Source organism: Pan troglodytes, chromosome 19, assembly GCF_028858775.2.
Source record: "Pan troglodytes isolate AG18354 chromosome 19, NHGRI_mPanTro3-v2.0_pri, whole genome shotgun sequence".
In the NCBI taxonomy this organism is placed as follows: Eukaryota; Metazoa; Chordata; class Mammalia; order Primates; family Hominidae; genus Pan; species Pan troglodytes.
The window spans coordinates 54,166,407-54,187,156 of NC_072417.2; the positions used below are offsets into that span (position 1 = coordinate 54,166,407).

The 20,750-nt window shown below is 44.1% G+C and overlaps 1 protein-coding gene across 6 annotated transcripts in view; it reads right to left on the minus strand.

Annotated features, from left to right (window-relative positions):
- LOC129137611 (cytospin-B-like) overlaps positions 1–16,696 on the minus strand; it is a 123,202-nt gene extending 106,506 nt beyond the window's left edge. Inside the window, exon 1 of one of the 6 annotated variants that reach the window (XM_063798966.1) lies at positions 16,426–16,696. In XM_063798966.1, the coding sequence (XP_063655036.1) occupies positions 16,426–16,654 (229 nt within the window). In that variant the 5' untranslated portion in view covers positions 16,655–16,696. The remainder of the gene's footprint in view (positions 1–16,425) is intronic. The other 5 variants (XM_063798965.1, XM_063798968.1, XM_063798969.1 and 2 more) reach the window with 5 other exon arrangements.
- Positions 16,697–20,750: the final 4,054 nt, after the last annotated feature.

The following is a 20,750-nucleotide window of genomic DNA, read 5'->3' on the forward strand; positions in this document are numbered from 1 at the left end:
ATTCTCACACCTTACAGCCTTTTGAAACCTAGGAGCCGACCAGCACTAGCCAAGAAGGATTTAATATTTTCCTGACCTGAGATGATGTGCACGTACGTGTCTTTGGTTTTCAGTCTCACAATAATGTTGCCCACTGCTTTTTAAAATTGGCTGTCTTCTCATGAATCCATAAATTTGGCTGCTTTTCCATCTTTTCCACAGCTGCATCACACTCTACAGATGTCCCTTTAGCATGTCAGGGCAGCTTTACATACATATTGTCGAACTTCCTCTCCCTTTCTCTGATGTACTGTGTTGTCGATTCAGTAACTCAGGCTTAACAGCACAGGAGCTCATGCCTTCAAGAAACTTCCCTAACATACGTGTCTTCTCTGCAGGTCTCTCTCAGCCTCCCTGCGCTTAGGGACAGTGGACAGCACTGCAGCACTGCACTTGGGGCCATTTTAAACAGCGAAGTCACCAAAACCAAGCAAAAAAATGCTAAAAGCACAGTACTAAACAGACCATGGAAAAGACATATGTACAGTATGAGAAGGTAAAGTGTCTGTCTGACCTCAGTGGGGAGCATAAGCACTGGATGACTCAACGTTTTCACTTCTCTGTGCATGTCCAAAAATGACAAAAATGACTCAGTGGAAGTACTCTGTGTGTTGATTTGGGGGTTAAAATACATTTGAGCAGCTGGGCACAGTGGCTCATGCCTGTAATCTCAGCACTTTGGGAGGCCATGGCGGGTGGATCACCTGAGGTTGGGAGTTCAAGACCAGCCTGACCAACATGGAGAAACTCCGTCTCTACTAAAAAAATACAAAAATAGCCGGGCATGGTGGCGCATGCCTGTAATCCCAGCTACTCGGGAGGCTGAGGCAGGATAACCTCCGGTGAGCCAAGATTGCACCATTGCACTCCAGCCTGGGCAACAAGAGCAAAACTCCATCTAAAAAAAAAAGAAATTTTTAGCAAGCAGGTGAATTCACAAATGTGCAATCTGTGAATCTGTGAATAAGGCGGATCAACTGCACGGTGTGGGGAACTTCTCAGGCAACTGACCAGGTTATTCTTAGTAATGATTGGTGTGACCTAAATGCTTTGCCCATTAAACCTTTTTTTTTTTTTTTTTTTTTTTTGAGGCAGAGTTTCACTCTGTTGCCCAGGCTAGAGTGCAATGGTGTGATCTCAGCTCACTGCAACCTTCACCTCCTGGGTTCATGCGATTCTCCTGCCTCAGCCTCCTAAGTAGCTGGGATTACAGGCACCCGTCACCTCACCCGGCTAATTTTTGTATTTTTAATAGAGACAAGGTTTCATCATGTTGGCCAAGTTGGTCTCGAACTCTTGACCTCAGGTGATCCACCCACCTCGATCTCCCAAAGTACTAAGATTACAGGCGTGAGCCACCACACCTGGCCATGTCCATTAAGTCTTTTGTCACAAAAGCGAAGCACATTAGATGTGATAATTTGATAAGGGTCATCTGGACAAAGCAGGCAACGTTTAATCCCTTTTAAAAATTTCTTTTCCCAAGTCAAAGTAAACAATGAGCTCATAAGCCACATAATGATGCCTCTTCAGCAACTAAGTGGCCAACATCTGTAAGTTACTTGCTATCCTACCATCAATGGCACACATGCAGGAATTGTTTTCTCCCTTAGACCAAGAGCACACATTTTTCATCCACTCTGACACCTATCATCCAACTCTATCAGCTCCAAGAGACAACACAGTGTCAATGCTTGGCGACAACACAGTGTCAATGCTTGGCAAGGTATTTCTTCTGAATAACCCATTCCTACCCCACAGAATGTCCTTAGGAAAAGTCCCTGTGAACTCTCACACAGTCACAGCTGAAGTGTCCCAACTTGTGGCCTCTAAGCCGATCAGGCTGCTTAGAGACAGTGGCAGCAGCATGGCTCACACACAGCACATCTAGCACAGACAAGAAACATTTGTGGCTGGGTACAGTGATTCACATCTGTAATCCCAGTGCTCTGGGAGACTGATTTGGGACAATCGCTTGAGCCCACAAGTTTGAGGCTGTGGTGAGTATGGTCATACCACTGCACTCCAGTCTGGGCAACAGACTGAGACCCTCTCTCTAAAACAACAACAAAAACAACAACAAACAACAAAGCATTTGCTATTTTTCACAGTCACTTATGTTGCTTACTCTTTTCTTCTGTTATCCAGTTTTCAACTTAGTTTAAGAGATTAATGATTGTTTCTTAGGTGACATTCTTCCCGGGAGATTATAGCACACTCAAATGAAAGACTCTTCATAAACCCCAGCCAACACACGGTCAAAAACCTTCCCACAGTCACCCACTGCTGCTGGGTTCTTTAGTGTCCTACTCACTTCCAATCCACATTTCACCTGGGCTTGACCCCACTTATTTTTTAGCTCACTGATAAGTTGAGTACTGTGTAACTTGATAACCCAGTGCTGTTCCACCTGATCTTCCAGTGCAAACATGGTTTCTTTCATGTCTTTGATCTCTGCATCACTCTCTGATGATGCTTCTTGCAGCTTTAGGCTGGTTCTGTTTAGCTGTTCTGCTTGGTGATTACACATCTCCTTCAGGTATGAATAATCTTTTTCCACTTAAAATAAAAGGAAAGTTCCCTGGTCGGTTTAACAACAAAGTTCCCGCAGCGATCAGTCCACTACAAGCCAAAGCCCCATCATGACACAATATACCCATGTAACAAACCTGTACACGAACCCCCTCAATCTAAAATAATACATCACAAAAAACCCCTGGCAAGTCAGCAGCAGGCTCATGGACACAGTGGCAAAGACGCCTTTGGCATGTGCTGTTTCTTGCATTATTAGCCTCAGAAACAGCCGAGGCCACGAACAGTCAGAGAAACATGATGTATGCTTCCAAATGGCTGGATTCTGTACCCCTTCCTACAAGCGAAAGGGAAATCTGCACGCACTTAAATATTCCTCTTTCCTGCAGCTGAGGGAGCAGTGCTTCCCTGGGAGGCACTGGCCCTGTACCAAGAGGGCTGCCTGGTGTGGCCGCCCCACCGCACATCAGCTATGGGGTGGCGCCCTCTGCTGCTGAGCTGTGAACAACGCCCCTGAAGCAAGGCTGATCTTCAATCTCCTTAGCCATAAGATACTTAGCAGTAAGTTACAATGTTTCTTTAGAGAAATACACTATGAACCTGATAGAGAACCACAGTGGAAGGCACAGAGCACTGAAACATACACATACCAGAAGCAGAAAAGTGGCACAGTACAGTCCTTCCACCTGTTCAATTTTTGATTGTTAATATTCTAAATATACAGGAAACTACCAAGAATAATGATAAACAGGTACCCAGACTTAACAATAGTTAAATTTTGCCACACTTGCAAAATCTTTTTATTCTAGGAAGAATTTTTTAAAGCTTCAATGTACCCTCCCACCTCAGAGAGTAATAAGCATTATCCTAAAATTGCTATGTGGTCATCCCTTGAATGGTTTTTCACTTTTACTATATATGTATGTATCCATGATAATGCCTAGTATTGTTCTGGGTGTTTTGAGTGTTTTACACAATGTTATATATACTATATTGTGCTTTTAGAGTGTTGGGTTTGTAACATGGTAATATGCTCTATCCCTCACCATCTATGCTTATTATGCCCTTGCACCTTGCTTTTAGCTGTGTTTTCAAAATGTATCCATACTGGTACACATCCTGCTAGGTGGCTACTTTAGTTGCTGCACAGTATTCCACTGTCTTCAGAAGAAACTATCAACAGAGTAAACAGACAACCTATAGAATGGGAGAAAATATACATTGTTAAGGTATATATTAACAAAGGGAAGCCAGGCAGGTGGCTCAGGACTGTAAACCCAGCCCTTTGGGAGGCCGAGGCGAGTGGATCACCTGAGGTCAGGAGTTCGACACCAGCCTGGTCAACATGGTGAAAACTCCGTCTCTACTAAAAAATACAAAAAATTGGCCAGGCACGGTGTCTCACGCCTGTAATCCCAGCACTTTAGGAGGCCGAGGCAGGTGGATCACTTGGTCAGGAGATCGAGACCATTCTGGCCAACAGGGTGAAACCCTGTCTCTATCAAAAATACAAAAATTAGCTGGGCATGGTGGCATGTGCCTATAATCCCAGCTACTTGGGAGGCTGAGGCAGGAGAATCACTTGAACCAGGGAGTCAGAAGTTGCAGTGAGCCGAGACTGCGCCACTGTACTCCAGCCTGGTGACAGAGTGAGACTCTGTCTTAAAAAACAAAAAACAAAAAATTAGCCAGGTGTGGTACCAGGCGCCTGTAACCCCAGCTACTTGGGAGGCTGAGGCAGGAGTATCGCTTGCACCCTGGAGGTGGAGGCTGCAGTGAGCCATTGCACTCCAGCCTGGGCAACAAGAGTGAAACTCCATCTAAAATAAATAAATAAAAATAAAAAGGAACACAGCAAGAAGATATAACAATTATAAATTTATATAAACCTAATGGCAGGATCCCAAAGTATATTTTTAAAAATTGACAGAATGAAAGGGAGAAATACTCTTACACTAATACTAGGATATTTCAATACTTCACTTTCAATAATAGAACAACCAGACAGATCAATAAGAAAATACAGGACTTGAACAACACTACAAACCAATTGGACACAACAGACATATACACAACACTCCACCCCACAACAGGAGAATATACATTCCTCTCAAGTGCACACAGTACGTTCTCCAGGATAGACCACATGTTAGGCCACAAAACAAACCTTAACACATTCTTAAAAATTTAAAATAATTCAAAGTATCTTTTCTGATCACAATGTTATAAGACTACAAATCAATAACAGAAGGAGAACTGGAAAATTCACACATGTGGAAATTAAACACACTCTTCTTCAACTGGTCAAAGAAGAGATGACAAGGGAAATTTGAAAATATCTTGAGACAAAGGAAAATGAAAAGGCAACATGCCAAAAGTTATGGGATACAATAAAACAATGTGAAGAGGGAAGTTTATGTAAACGCATACACTGAAAAAGAAGAAACATAACCAGATCATAACCTAATTATACACCTTGAGGAAATAGAAAAAGAAGAGCAAACCAAACCCAAAGCTAGCAGATGGAAATAATGATTACAGCAGAGATAAACAACATACAGATGGAAAAACAATAGAGAAAATCAACAAAACCAAAAGCTAGCTCTTTAAAAGATCAACAAAATTAGCAACACATTAGCTAGACTAATAAAAAGAAGACTCAAATTATCAAAATCAGAAATGAAATTTGTTAAGAAAAAGAGAAAACTCAAATTATCAAAATCAGAAAGGAAATTTACTAAGAAAAAGAGAGAAGACTCAAATTATTAAAATCAGAAGTGAAACTGGAAATAGTATTACTTATTTTATGAAAATAAAAAAGCTTATAAGAGAATACTATGAACAGCAGTATACCAATAAATTTTATAACCTGGATAAAATGGGCATATTCCTAGAAACACACAATCTACCAAAACTGACACATTAAGAAACAGAAAATCTGAATAGACCTACAACTGGTGAGGAAGTGAGGAGACTGAATCAGTAATAAGAAACCTACTGGCCAGGTGTGGTGGCTCACACCTTTAATCCTAGCACTTTGGGAGGCCGAGGCGGGCAGATCACTTGAGGTCGGGAGTTCAAGACCAGCCTGACCAACATGGAGAAACCCTGTCTCTACTAAAAATACAAAAATTAGCCAGGTGTGGTGGCACATGCCTGTAATCCCAGCTACTCAAGAGGTTGAGGCATGAGAATCGCTTGAACCCGGGAGGCAGAGGTTGCAGTGAGCCGAGACTGTACCATTGGACTCCACCCTGGGCAACAAGAGCAAAACTTTGTCAAAAAAAAAAAAAAAAAAAAAATGACAAGCACAAGACCAGATTGCTTTACTAGTGAACCCCACCAAAACATTTAAAGAATCAACTCTAATTCTTCTCAAACTCTTCCCAAAAATCAAAGAGGAGGGAACACTTCCTAACTCATTCTATAAAGTCAGCATTACACTGATACCAAAGCCCAATGAAGCCATCACAAAAAAGAAAATTACAGACCAATATGCCTTAAGTATTTAGATGCAAAAATTCTCAATAAAATATTAGCAAAGTGAACCCAACAGCATATCAAAGAAATTATTCACCATAACCAAGTGGAATTTATTCCTGGAGGGCAAAGATGGTTCAACATAAAAAAAAACAATCAGTAAAATGCACCACATTAAAAAAATTAAAAGGCCAGGCATGGTGGCTCATGCCTGTAATCCCAGCACTTTGGGAGGCTGAGGCAGGTGGATCATGAGGTCAGGAGATCAAGACCATCCTGGCTAACATGGTGAAACCCCATCTCCACTAAAAATACAAAAAATTAGCCGGGTGTGGTGGCGGGTGCCTGTAGTCCCAGCTACCTGGGAGGCTGAGGCAGGAGAATCGCTCAAACCCAGGAGGCAGAGGTTGCAGTGAGCCGAGATTGCACCACTGCACTCCAGCCTGGGTGACAGAGTGAGACTCCATCTCAAAAAAAAAAGGAAAAAAAATTACAGAAAAAACTATGTTCATCTCAGTTGATGAAGAAAAAACAATTTTAAAAATCCAATACTTTTTCATGATAAAAACACAAGAAACTAGGGTAGAAAGTAACTTCCCTATCATGATAAAGGCCATATTTGAGAATCCCACAGCTAACAACATTCTCAGTGGTGAAAGAGTGAAAGCTTTCCCCTAAGATCAGGAACAAGATCAGGATGCACACATGTCACTTCTCTTCAACATAGCCAGAGCACTTATGCAAGAAAAGGAAATAAAGATATAAACACTGGAAAGGAGAGCATAAGAATATCTCTGTTCACAGACAACATAATCTTCTATGTAAAAAACACTAACAATTCCACTCAATGGGGAAAAGGACAGTCTCTTCAACAAATTACGCTGGAAAAACTGGCTATCCATATGCGTGAGAATGAAGCTGAATCCTTATCTGACACCATATACAAAAATTAACTCAAAATGGGCTACAGGCTAAAACTATAAATGTTTTAAAAGAAAACACAGGAGAAAAATCTCCATCAACTGAATTTGGAAATGATACTTTGGATATGGCAACAAAGGCACAGACAATGAAAGAAAAAAATTAGATAAATTGAACTTCATGAAAATTATAACTTGTTTTAATTTTAATAGGACCAAAGGATACTACTGAGAGAGTAAAAAGACAAGTCACAGAATAGAAGCAAATATTTGCAAATCACATATTTGCTAAGGGGTTGATATCCAGAATACATAAAGAACTCCTAAAACTCAACAGTAAGTAGTGTGCAAAATGAAATTAAGGGCTGTAAAAAACAATACTGAATAGGCAAAGTACTTGAGAGTTGTTAGTTGGCTCAAGAAATCTAGAGAGAAGTGGAAGTTCAAAGAACGTGGGTGGTGTCGTGTGTCTGGACTAGACCGTGGGCTTCCTGAGGCCAGGGACTCTGCCATATATACGCATGGTAGGCTCTCTGGCAGTATTTGTTGGGTGGATGCATAGGTGACTAGGACATTCCAACTGGAACGCAGGTTGGACCCATACTGCAAACAGTCTTCATTGCTAAGTAAGAGTATCCAGAATATATTAGTATCCAGAATATATTAATATAAAGAATGCTTATAACAGAATAATGAAAAGACAAATTTCAAGAGACATTTTACCATAAAAGACATATGACTGGACAACAAGCACATGAAAAGATGCTCAACATCATTTGTCACTAGGGAAATGCAAACCCAAACCACACTGAGATACCACCTCATACCCCCTGGGAAGGCTAGAGTGAGAAAGATGGTCAACAACAAGTGTCAGTGAAGATGTGGAGAAATCGGAACCCTCGTGCACGAAGTAAATTATAAAATAGTGCAGCTGCTCTGGAAAGCAGTTTGGCAAGTCCTTAAAATGCTAAATGTAGAATTATCATATGACCCAGTAATTCCACTTCTAGGTATCCATCTACTCAAGAGAAATGAAACATGTTCACCCAAAACTTGAACCCAAAAGTTCATGGAGGCATTATTATTCATGGAGGCATTATTAACAATCACAGTGACCAAAAAAGTAGAAACAACCCAAATGTCCATCCACCGATGACTGGAAAAGCCATATGACATATCCATAAAGTGGAATGTTACTTAGCCACAAAACTGAAGCAAGTACTGATACCTGCTACAACATGGATGGCCCTTGAAAACATTATGCCAAGTGGAAGAAGCTAGTCACAATACATCACATATTGTATGATTCCATTTATGGAAAATGTCCAAAACAGGCAAATCTATAGAGACAGATAATAAATTAGTGGTAGCCTAGGGTAGGGGAGGAATGAAGATTGACAAGGTTTCTTTTTGGGGTGATCAAAATTAGTTCTAAATTAGTTCTAAAAATATGTTCTAAAATTAGTTAGGGTGATTGTTGCATAACTGTGTAAATACACTAAAAAACAGACTTGTACACTTTACACAGGTGAACTTTATGGCATGGAAATTACATCTTAAGAAAACTGCTTATTCGAGGGGAGGCGAGAAGGGAGCAGTTGGTGGACAAAGAGGGAAAAAAGACTTTATTAATAATCTTTCAATACATTCTGAGTTTCAAACCATCTGACTATACTATCTATTCAAAAGCAAATCTAAAATCAAAGGATCAAACAAAATTAAAAACAGACTCCTAATTCTCCCCCAGTTTGGGCTGGGGAGTGGAGAAGGTGGGAGCTACCACCCACCCTGCCATAGTGTGAAGCAGTGGCTGAGTAAAGTCCGGCAGTGGATCCTATGTGACAAGGGCAGCCTTGGGGAGGCTCCAGGGCCCATTCATGGCCTGGAAGCCACCAAAGCCACCGGACCTGAGGGGGAGATAATGCCCGACTGACCTGATGGCAGATGCCCAACTGATCAGAGAAGCTGTCCATGCCCTTCCTCCTCTACTGCTATCTCGACCTACATAAAATCCCAGAACCCCCATCAAGCCCAAAGAGGAGCATGAAAACCCTAAGACTGACACCAGCCAGGCGGAGTAGAAGCTTGAGGGAGAAGCTCCATTAACAGAAAGGGAAGAAAGGGAATTCCTCTCTGACACTAGCTCTGTGGGCTGGGCTCACACCCTGGACTACCGCAGACTGGGATGTAGCACGGAGACTCTTTCCTGCACCCTGAGACCAGAGAGCAGCCAAGGAGGGTGATTCTCAGAGCTCTCTACTTGTGCCTCCTCACACACTTGGCCGGTTAACAGGTGTTGCACCAAGAAAGAGCTCTGTGGTCAATTAGCTTGAAAAATGTTGGGTTAAAGGAAGTCAAAAAATTTTTTTAACTGCAGGACTTCTCAGAGCCTTTTCTTGTGACTCTTCAAGAGGGAGTCTGGCAGGTTCAAAGCACTTTTGTGTTTTTGAGGGATATCTAATAGGAAAGACAGTCTTCTTCATTTTACAGCTGAGGGGAAGTGGCTCAGCCAAGGTCCCAGAGGGGGTCAATGAACAATTGGCCACAGCTGATTTGGCAGCACCAGACAGCTTCTGCCACTGCCAGGTCACAGTTCTGGCTGGGTTCCGACTCGTGGTGCCAGAGCACTGGGCAATTTCATCCTGTGTCGAGGCAGCCTCTGGTCACTGCCTTATCCAGCTCGCTCAGAAACTGTATGTATTTGAGCCCCTGGTCGGGTACATGTCTGGGATATGGGTGGTGAGCATAAAAGATGATCAGAGAAAAGATTTGCTCCCCGCCTGGGGTGTGGGGACAGAGCAGCAGGGAAAGGCTGTGAATCTAGGCTGTCTCCGGGGTCCATCTGGCGGTGGGTTCCATCTGCACAGCGAGGCACCTGCAGTTTTCCCCTCAATCTGTTGAATGTAAATCAGCTGCAACCCCTCCCAGCCCCGTGCCTGCACCTCGGGTCTCAGGAGCCCACGTGGGTGGCTGGGGTCTAGGCTCCTAGCATCCCATGAGGCACTGCCCACCAGTGCGCACAGAGCAGTGGAAGGCCTGCCTGGCCCTGGGATAAGGTATCAACTATGGGATGGCCCGAGTCTTCTAGATCTGGCCTTGGCCAAACCCTTGGTCCTGATCTCCTGCCCCCCTCCGCCACACACCCAAGGCCAGCTCTCCAGCCTCCCAGCATCACTCAGGCCTTTCCTTTTTCCTGGACATACTTATTCATTGCCTGGTCAGCTCCTCCTGCTCCTCCTTCAAGGTTCCACTGAGGTGTCACCTCCTCCAGGAAGCCATCCCTGACTTCCCCAGCCCAAGTCAGGTGGTGTTCATTCTCTGTGTCTCGTTTGTCCTGTCCAACATCTAGCAGAGCACTTGAGAGGCTGAACCCCAGGGCCAGACAGCCTGGGTTTGAATCTTGACCCTGCTGCACACCAGCGGAAGGCCTTGGTAGCAATTTATGAAACTCCTCTGTGTGCCTCTGTGTTCTCTGTGTAAAAGTGGATGAGAACATTGCCCATCTCACAGGTGGTTATGAGCATGAAGTGAGGGAGCACAGTTACATTCTTAGAGCAGATTCTTGGCACACAGCAAGTCCTCAATACAGGCCGTGGAGGATGAACATTACGGCCCATATTGCACTGCATGGCAACTGCACTCCTCTGTCTGCCCCATCCTCTGAAACCTCCCAGGGGATGGGAAGCCCAGCAACTGTCAAAGGTGGAGTGAGAGGAACGTAAAAACCAAAGAAAGCCCATGGGCCCTTAGGAAGAAACTGAAGGACAAGGAGGACGCGGGCAGGTGGAGAGGAAGGAGGGAGGCTCCGGGAAGCAGCTGGAGCAGGGTGATAGTGCACAGAGCAGGAGAGGAGATGCAAATGGTCAGGAAACACAGGAAAATGTCCAGTCTACCAAAAATCAGAAAAACAACTGAACAATGAAAAATTCCCAGCTCATAATTATAGAATAGTCCATACAAAGAAAAACATTAAAATGAAAATAAAGATAATATTTTAGAATTTTTTTGTGTAGCTGGCATTACATTGAGGACACAATTGGACCAGGACACATTATGGGACACAAATAAACAAAATTATGTCACCTCTTTCATAAACAGTATGTATCTCCTTTTTAATAAACAGAGCTGGGGCCGGGCGTGGTGGCTCATGCCTGTAATTCCAGCACTTTGGGAGGCCGAGGTGGGCGGATCACGAGGTCAGGAGATCGAGACCATCCTGGTTAACACGTGAAAACCTGTTTCTACTAAAAATACAAAAAAAAAACTTAGCCAGGCATGGTGGCGGGCGCCTGTAGTCCCAGCTACTTGGGAAGCTGAGGCAGGAGAATGGCGTGAACCCAGGAGGTGGAGCTTGCAGTGGGCCCAGATCGCACCACTGCACTCCAGCCTGGGCGACAGAGCGAGACTCTGTCTCAAAAATAAATAAATAAAACAGAGCTACAAATATTCTAAGCAAAATATTATATGAATGAAGTCACCTATGAAAATACAGTAGATCAATACTAAATGGAATATACACCAAAATGCAAGGTCCTTAACATTCAAAATGAATTGTGTAAGTCATCCCATTAGCAGAAAAATACAGGAGAAAATAGTAAGATCATTTAGCTGAAAAGTTTTTTAAAGCATTTAATAAAATTTAAAACTGAACCACAAACACACAAAAAAACTTGAGTAAAATATAAAAAGAGGACTGGCCAGGCGCGATGGCTCACACCTGTAATCCCAGCACTTTGGGAGGCCGAGGCAGGCAGTTCACCTGAGGTCGGGAGTTCGAGACCAGCCTGACCAACATGGAGAAACCCCATCTCTACTAAAAATACAAAATTAGCCGAGCGTGGTGGCACATGCCTGTAATCCCAGCTACTCGGGGGGCTGAGGCAAGAGAATCGCTTGAACCCGGGAGGCGGAGGTTGCGGTGAGCCAAGGTCGTGCCATTGCACTCCAGCCTGGATAACAAGAGTGAAACTCTGTCTCAAAAAAATTAAAAATAATAAAAAAAAGAAGGCAACTTCCAGCCAGGCATGGTGGCTCACACTTGTAATCCAGTACTTTGGGAGGCAGAGGCGGGGGGATCACCTGAGGTCAGGAATTCAAGACCTGCCTGGCCAACGTGGTGAAACCCCGTCTCTACTAAAAATACAGAAATTAACCAGGCATGGTGGTAGGTGCCTGTAATCCCAGTTACTCAGGAAGCTGAGGCAGGAGAATCACTTGAACCTGGGAGGTGGAGGTTGCAGTGAGCTGAGATCGAGCCATTGCACTCCAGCCTGGGTGACAAGAGTGAGACTCCATCTCAAAAAAAAAAAAAAAAAAAAAGCAACTTCCTTAATTTGATGAAATCTGATATCTGATGAAGTCTAATACTAGCCAATAACAAAAACATAATTAATAGAGAATTATGGGAAGCTTTTTCCCCCAGTGCAGGACCAGACGAGGATGCCTGCTATCACTCTTTACTCAGCATTGTAGTGGAGAAACAATACAGTAAGAAATAAAAAGGCATTAGGATTAATTTTTAAACCAAAAAAATTGTCATTATGTGTATATGACACTACTACATGCCTAGACAATCCCTGAAAACCCCAAAACTGTTACAATTAATAACTTACTGGATACATTATTGTTATCAACCAGATTACTATATACTAGTATGAAACCAGTAGAAAATAATGATCAAACTAGAGAACAAGTATCCATGACAAAAATGAGCCAATAAAGGATCAATTTGCAGATTTAAGATAAATCCTTCAAATCAATATTAAAAAAGGACCCTACAAAAACACACACAAAATGAGCAAAGCATATGAAGAAAAGTAAGGCACAGAAGCCAATAAACATTTGCTAAACTCTACCTCACATGAAACCCACCACTGCAAGTTCCAGGTGAGAGGATCCCTGCAGAAACACTGCAGGGCAGGATCCCAGGAGGCAGGACCACCGGGGAAGTGACGGAGCCCCTGTAGTTGGGAGGGTCTCAGGCCCAAGCGGGCCAGGTGGCTCCAAACCTCCTGCTCCAGCTTCCCCTTACTCCCCACACCAGGCACAGACCCACGTGAGTGCCCCGATGCAGGGAGGATTCTGACTGGCCATGTCTTCTCTGCCACTGTGCAGCCTGCTGAATGGCAGCCTCCTTGCCCATTACATCATTCCAGGCTTCCCTTTCATGGGTCACCTTCTCCCTCCCAACACAATGCCAGAATCCACCCCAGGAGGATAGGGACCGGGAACCAAACTGTGGCACCATGAGTGGAGACCCTGGAGGCAGACATGGGTGTAGGCACAGAGTGGAAACATGCTAGGCCTGGCCAACGGGTGACAAGCACAGAGGATGGGGACATTCAAGGGCAGACACGGGTTGTAGTCACAGGAGAGAAGACCTGGGCTACAGTCACAGGGGATCCAGACAAAAAGGGAGCTCGCTGGCTACAGCTGCATGGCAGAGAGGCACACCAGGGACAGACATGGGTACAGGTGCAGGACAGAGGAGTAGGTGAAGGTTGGCGTGGGCAGAGGGCACACAGATAAAGACACTTGAAGGGAGATGTGGCTGTAGGCTGAAGGGTGGAGTCACAAGAGTCCTAATGTGGGCTGCATGGACAAGGGCTGGAGACACAGGAAGACAGGCATGGGAAGCAGGCACACTCAATGGCAGGCCTCTGCTGCAGTAACAACAGACGGAGATACCCAACGAAAGAGACTGGCTGCAGGTACAAACACTGGGGATAGGAGTTTGGGGCATAGTCTCCTGGGAGAAATGATCCAGAAAAAGGAAAGAAATGGGCTGAAGGCGCAGGGGAAGGAGACACACGAGTGCAGACATGGCCCAAAAAGCATGGATGAAAACACTGACTGTGGACATGGATTAGGGGGACAGAGAATGTAGCATACATAAGCTGGCATGGGCAGAAGCTCAGGGGACAGACAGACAAAAACATCGGAATGGGCTGCAAACACAGGGATCGAGGCACTGGAGGACTGCTACTGCCTGAAGGCTAAGGAGACGACAACATTCAAGGCAAGCAATGTGCTGCAAGCACACAGGATAGAGACTCACAGGGCTGGCAGGGGCTGCAGGAGCAAGAAATGGAGAGGCATAAAGTGCAGGCAGAGGACAGACCAGGTGACAATACACAAGGGCAGACATGGGCTTCAGTCATTACGGGATGGTGATACTGGTGAGAAGATACAGGCTTCAGGCACGAGGATGGAGACACACAAGGCCTGGTATGGCTGTAGGCGATACAGGGTAGAGACACTGGGAGGTCAATGCGGCGGCGGACACAGGGTTTGGAAACATCTGACGGAAAATGTGGGCTGTCAGATAAATGCCTGCTTAGAGAGAAATTTACAGCCTTAAGGGAATGTGTTAGAATAGAAAAAGACATTGACAATCAATCACTTAAATCTCCTTCTGAAGAATTAAAAACAGTCAAAATGAAAGAATGCAGAATTAAAGTAATGAAGAGCAGACATCAATGAAATAGGGAAAAAAATGCAACAGAAACAAATCAAGGATAAAAGTTGGCTTATAAGGCCGGGCGCGGTGGCTCACACCTGTAATCCCAGCACTTTGGGAGGCTGAGGCGGGCAGATCATGAGGTCAGGAGATAGAGACCATCCTGGCTAACACGGTGAAACCCCGTGTCTACTAAAAATACAAAAAATTAGCCGGGTGTGGTGGCGGACACCTGCAGTCCCAGCTACTCAGGAGGCTGAGGCAGGAGAATGGTGTGAACCCAGGAGGTGGAGCTTGCAGTGAGCCGAGACCCCACCACTGCACTCCAGCCTGGGCAACAGAGCAAGACTCCTTCTCAAAAAAAAAAAAAAAGTTGGTTTATAAATATTAATATACTTAATAAACCACTAGTGAAACTAATTAAGGCAAAGAGAAAAGACACAAAAGATCACTATCAGGAACCAAAAGAGAAGCCTGCTCTATAGAGCAGTGTATTATTAAGACACTAGGAGGGTTCTGTGAAATACTTAGGACTAGAAGTTTGACAACAGAGATTCAAATAACATTACATTGAAAAATAAACTTCCTAGGCCGAACACGGTGACTCACGACTGTAATCCCAGCACTATGGGAGGTTGAGGTGGGTGGATCACCTGAGGCCAGGAGTTTGAGACCAGCCTGACCAACATGCCGAAACCCCATCTCTACTAAAAAATACAGGCGGGCACGGTGGCTCACACCTGTAATCCCAGCACTTTGGGAGGCTGAGGCAGGTGGGTCACGAGGTCAGGAGTTCGAGATCAGCCTGGCCAACATAGTGAAACCCCATGTGTACTAGAAACACAAAAATTAGCGGTGCGTGATGGCACGCACCTGTAATCCCAGCTACTCAGGAGGCTGAGGCTGGAGAAATCCGGGAGGCGGAAGCTGCAGTGAGCCGAGATCGTGCCACTGCACACTCTAGCCTGGGAGACAGAGCGAGATTCTGTCCCCCCAAAAATAAAAATAAAAATAAAAATAAACTTAGTAAAATGGGCACAGAAATAACATAAAACAAGAAAACTCCTACATATACCAAAGGATTTGAATTATTAGAAGTCAAACCAGCCAACAAAAATACTGTTCCACATGGAAAATTCCATACCTAGACTAAAGAAATATTCCAAATATTTAAGGAAGAAAACACCTAAATTTCTCAGACTCTTCTAAAGAGAAGAAATACAGGAAATATTTTTCAGTTTGTTTTGTGAAGCCAGCATTACGTTGGCACCACAATCTGAACAGGACATTAGAAAAAAAAATATAGGCCCTCTCTCTCATTAACAGAAATACAAATATTCAAAAAAAAAACATACGAATTAAACCACATATGAAAATGTAACACATGGATACCAAGTGGGATATACTAAAAAAGTCAGGATTGGTTAACATCCAAAAATAGCTCATGTAAAATATCCTATTTGCAGAAAAATAGGAGAAAAACATACGATTTACAGTATATGTAAATATACTGTACAGCAAGAAAGAAATGTTAAATAAAATTAAGGTACAATGACCAGACTAAGAAACAACTATCTGCACTAGAAATGACCCCGTAAAGGATTAATTTATAGAATACCTTTTTAAATTCTTCAAATCAACGTAAGAACACAAATGACCCAACAGAAAAGCCAGCACTGAAAATGAAGACACAGACGCAAAGGCCAATAAATATTCACAAAACTTCGCTTCACTAACTTATTTCCAGTTCCAGATGACAGAAGGCCCTCAGGGACCCAGAAGGCAGGACCACAGAGAGGTGACAGCGCCAGCAGCAGGAGGGCGGGCCTCTGCCTTGGCCCAAGCGGGGCCACAGCTCCTGGCGGGCTGCGGGGGCCGGGAAGCCCGAGCAGCCTGGCGCTCCTGGCCCCTGCACACGCTTCCCTCCCTCCACCCCGTTCCTCTCTCTCTCTCTGTGCCTTGGGCCCCGTGGGATGCGCTCACATCCAGACTCACCAGGCCCGAGACATTGGGAGAATGGAGAAGCGCTTGCGAGCCGAAAGTCCTCCAGGAACACGTGAAGGACGCTTCCTCTGCACCTGGGACACCCTTCCCTGATGCTGGCCTCAAGGCAGGCGCGCCACACACGCTTCCGGTCCATGATGACCACAGCGCAGAGAAGCACGCGAGCCCAACCTCCACGAAAAGAAAATGGCGGAATGGGCCTTCGCCTCCCTTTTATCATGGCTGTATGCAACCGCTGTACTTGTAAGCTTGGTTCTGATTGGGTGAGAAGGAACTTTTTTTGACAACTTTTATTGGATAATAGTCTCCATCTCTGACTGGATAATCTTCACTAATCGGAGTTGGAGACTTATCCAATCTGTGTTGTAGTACAGAGTCTGCTCTCATCCTATCAGAAAGAGGCTTCCAGGATATGGCGTTTGAATACAGACATTATAAAAGGGAGGCAAAGATCTGCACCTGCCGTGGAGGTTGGGCTCATGTGCTCCTCTGCACTGGAGTTAGCCAAGGAGCGTGTGCAGAACACTTGCCTCGTAGGCCAGCCGTACAGAAGGATGTCCCAGGTGCAGGCGAAGTTTTGTTCACGTGTTCCTGGAGGATTTTTCCCGTGGCAAGCGCTTCTCCATCCTCCAGCATCTCAGGCCTGGTGAGTCTGGATGTGACCGCTTCCTATGGGGGCCCCAGGCACAGAAAGATGCAAAGGAGAGTGGATGGAAGTGGAACGTGGGCAGGGCCCAGAGAGCATCAGGTTGCCTGTTTCACCAGGCACCCCTGCTCCGGTGCAAGGCAGAAGCCGGCCAGACCCCCACCCAGCGCCCCTCCTGGGCTCTGGCCCTGGCACCTAGACCCATCCCACCATTCTCCGCAGCTCCACTGCCCGCAGGCAGGAGCTGCCGGCGTGGAACCTGCGGGCTGCAGTGAGCAGTGGAGGCAGTAGCCGCTGCTCCCTGGATTCCCGGGATGTTTTTCTATGGCTTTTTTATTTTTCTATTTTATTTTAGATTCAGAAGGTACACGTGCTTGTTTGTTATATGTATATCACATGCACAATGGGGGGGGGGGGTGTGCTTCTAGCATACCCATCACCCAAATATTGGAGGTTGTACCCAGTAGGTACGTTTTCAACTCTTCCCCCCAACTTTTTGAGTCCCCACAGTGTATTCTCTCCATCTTCATGAGAACATGCAGTATTTGGCTGTTTCTGCATTCACGTAGGATAATGACCTTCAGCTGCATCTGTATTGCTGCAAAGGACATGATTTTGTTCTTTTTTATGACTGCCTAGTACTTTGTGGTGTATATGCACCACATTTTCTTTATTTAATGAACCGTTGGTGGATACTTACCTTGGTTCCATGACCTTGCTGTTGTAAGTTATGCTGCGATAAACATGGGAGTGCAGTGCCTTTTTATATAATGATTTCTTTCCCTTTGGGTAGATACCCAGTAGTGGGATTGCTGGGTCGAAAGGTAGTTGTACTTTTAGTTCTTTGAGATACCTCCCTACTTTTTCCATAGAAGTTGAACTAATTGACATACCCACCAACAATGTATGAGCATTCCCGTGTCTGGAAGAGTTTTCCTAGGTTTTCTCCTAGGATCTTTATAGTTTTAGGTCTTACATTTAGGCCTTTAATCTATCTTGAGTTAATTTTTGTACAGGTGAGTGAGAGGGGTCCAGTTTCATTCTTAAGCATATGGTCAGCCACTATTCCCAGAACCACTTAGTGAATAGGGTGTCCTTTCCACGTTAAGTGTTTTGAAGAGCCATTGGCTGATTTTTTTCCTAGCATTATTTCTTGAGCAAAATCCTCCAGTAGAATGTTGATGAAAGTGGTCAAAGTGATTATTTATGTATTGTTTCCAATCTTATGGAGTAAACATTCTTTACCCACTAACTTAGTTGAGGATGTTTATCGTAGGTTTTCTTAGATGCACTTGACCAGATTGTGGAAGTACTCTTCAATTTCTAGTTTGGTTAGGGTTTTAATCATATGATGGATTTAGCCAAATGCTTTTTTTCCTGTGTCAATCAGATTATCACATCCAAGTCTGGTGGTCAAACCTGTAGACGTGTATAGTCTTATTACACACTGGATAATGGGTCATTCTTATCTCTGCTTTGCCCATGCAGTGCACCAGCCTTCCTGTGCCCATTGATGGACTGAGAGGAAGATGAGCCCTTAGGATGCCTGTCATGCTCACTGTTAAGGTAGGACTCATCCTTCTCCCTTGAGCACCAGTGTTTCTCCTGCCCATTTCTCAGTGACCGTTTCCTATCATTGGCCTGGACATTCTGGCACTTCAGTTCCCCAACTGAGGGTCTCACCCCACCAAGTTCTTTGCACGGAAGTAGGTCATGCCTACTGGGAACTTTTACAGCTCCCCAGACTCCTCCAGGTGGTCAGTACCTCATAATATCACCCAAGCAAGGCACAGAGGGGGTCTGCCCAGTTAATAGAGCTTGTGTTCTGAAACCCACCATCTCACCTTTTAACTCACCAATGGCCCTTTCTCAAGGCCAGGGAAAGGAATGAAGGCTCATTGCTAAAAACCGCAACCTCAACAAGGCTGTACTTCCTTTTAGAGTCCCCTTACCCAGCATTGTCATTGTCTTGGAAGAAGTTCAGAATGCTTCTCCCTCTTGGTTTTGTTACTGACCTGGCAAACATGTTCTATTGTGTCTATTTGTGAAGAAGATCAGGTGCAGTTCACCTTCAGATTTGAAGGCTGACAGTACACCGTTAGGAGGCATCTGATTGACTACCTCAACAATCCTCTGCTGGCTCAAGGTTGCAATGACTAGATCTAGCTACGCTCTGACTGCCACCTGATGTCCACTTGTGGCACTATGTGGATAATGTCCTTCTGCCTGATAACAAAGAGGGAGAGGTTCAATGGGCCCTCATATTGACAACTAACCACACAACTCAATGGGAATGAGCCATCATCCCACATGATACAACAGCCTGCCATTTCCATCAAATTGTGGGGCTATATTTACTTATTTTTTTGGATGTAAAACGTTAGTTTTACAGGAAGAATGGAATTTAAAATGGCATTCTTTAAATATGGAGTATCCAAGTTCAACAGTCTGTACTCATTGATTTCTTCCAAAAACAGAAAAATTTAAGGGGCAGACCTGAACAAGTCACTAATTACTTGAAGCTATATGGTTTGCCAATGTTTTGCTCTTATTTCAGTACAGTTTCATATAATGAGATGGGATTTTTCCAAAACTGATACACTATAAATCTCAGTGGACATGCTAGTATCCTTTCAATAAATTTGCATTTCAATAATATGGACAATATCCATGTATTATATACAGAAGGCTAAGAAACAGAAGAAATTGCCAGACTATATTATTCAAAACATCAAGAAACTGATGTCTGACTAATGTATTCAATCCTTGTTCTGGAGATCAACATTGTGAATGCATGAATTTCTAAGGGAAAATTTTAAAATTATAATTTACTCATATTATAAATTTTGATGTTGAGAAAATTAGTTTTTGGAATACATCTTTGATTTTTGTCACATAATAGAAGAAAAATTTCCAGTGTACTAAACAGCATATGACATTATTTATGGCAAAACAAAATGATTCTAATTGATGTTTCCTTTAAAAAATCTAAAGAGTACTCATCCCTTGACCTTTCTGAATTCCCAAATATACTCCCTTAAATTAATAAAATTGAAAATGTAATTGTATCAGGAAAGAACTATTGTATTCTTATATTCTTTTCAACACTGTTAAGCTATTGTTACTTTTTAAAATTTTTAGTAGGTTTTTGGGCAACAGGTGGTGTTTGGTTACATGAATAAGTTCTTTAGTGGTGATTTCTGAGATTTTGGTGCACCCATCACCCGAAGAGTCTATACTGTATTCAATGTGTGGTAGTCTTTTATCCCTCACCCTGCTCCCACACTTTCCCCGCCGAGTCCAAATTGTGAGGCTATATTTAGAGTAAGGAAGGCAGACAAAATCTACAACCAGTCGGCTTCAGGCTCTTCACCCTCCTCAGGCCACATTGAGTTTAACCCTTAGGCCACCCTTATCACTGTTTCTGCAGCCTGTGCCTCCTAGAGACACTTGGCATCTCAGTTGTGCTTCGCAGCCATTAGAGATGGATAGGACCCAAAATGGTTGATTGGGCCACCTCCAAGATCAAGTTTTTGTGCCTATGACATCACCTCCAGCACACACAGTGTGTTTAGTAGACCTTACTGCTTAGTTCTGAGTCCTCTCGGTCCTGTCCCATTCTAGCCTGCCATTGCTCACAATGCAGCAACTCCAAGCCTACTACCACCCA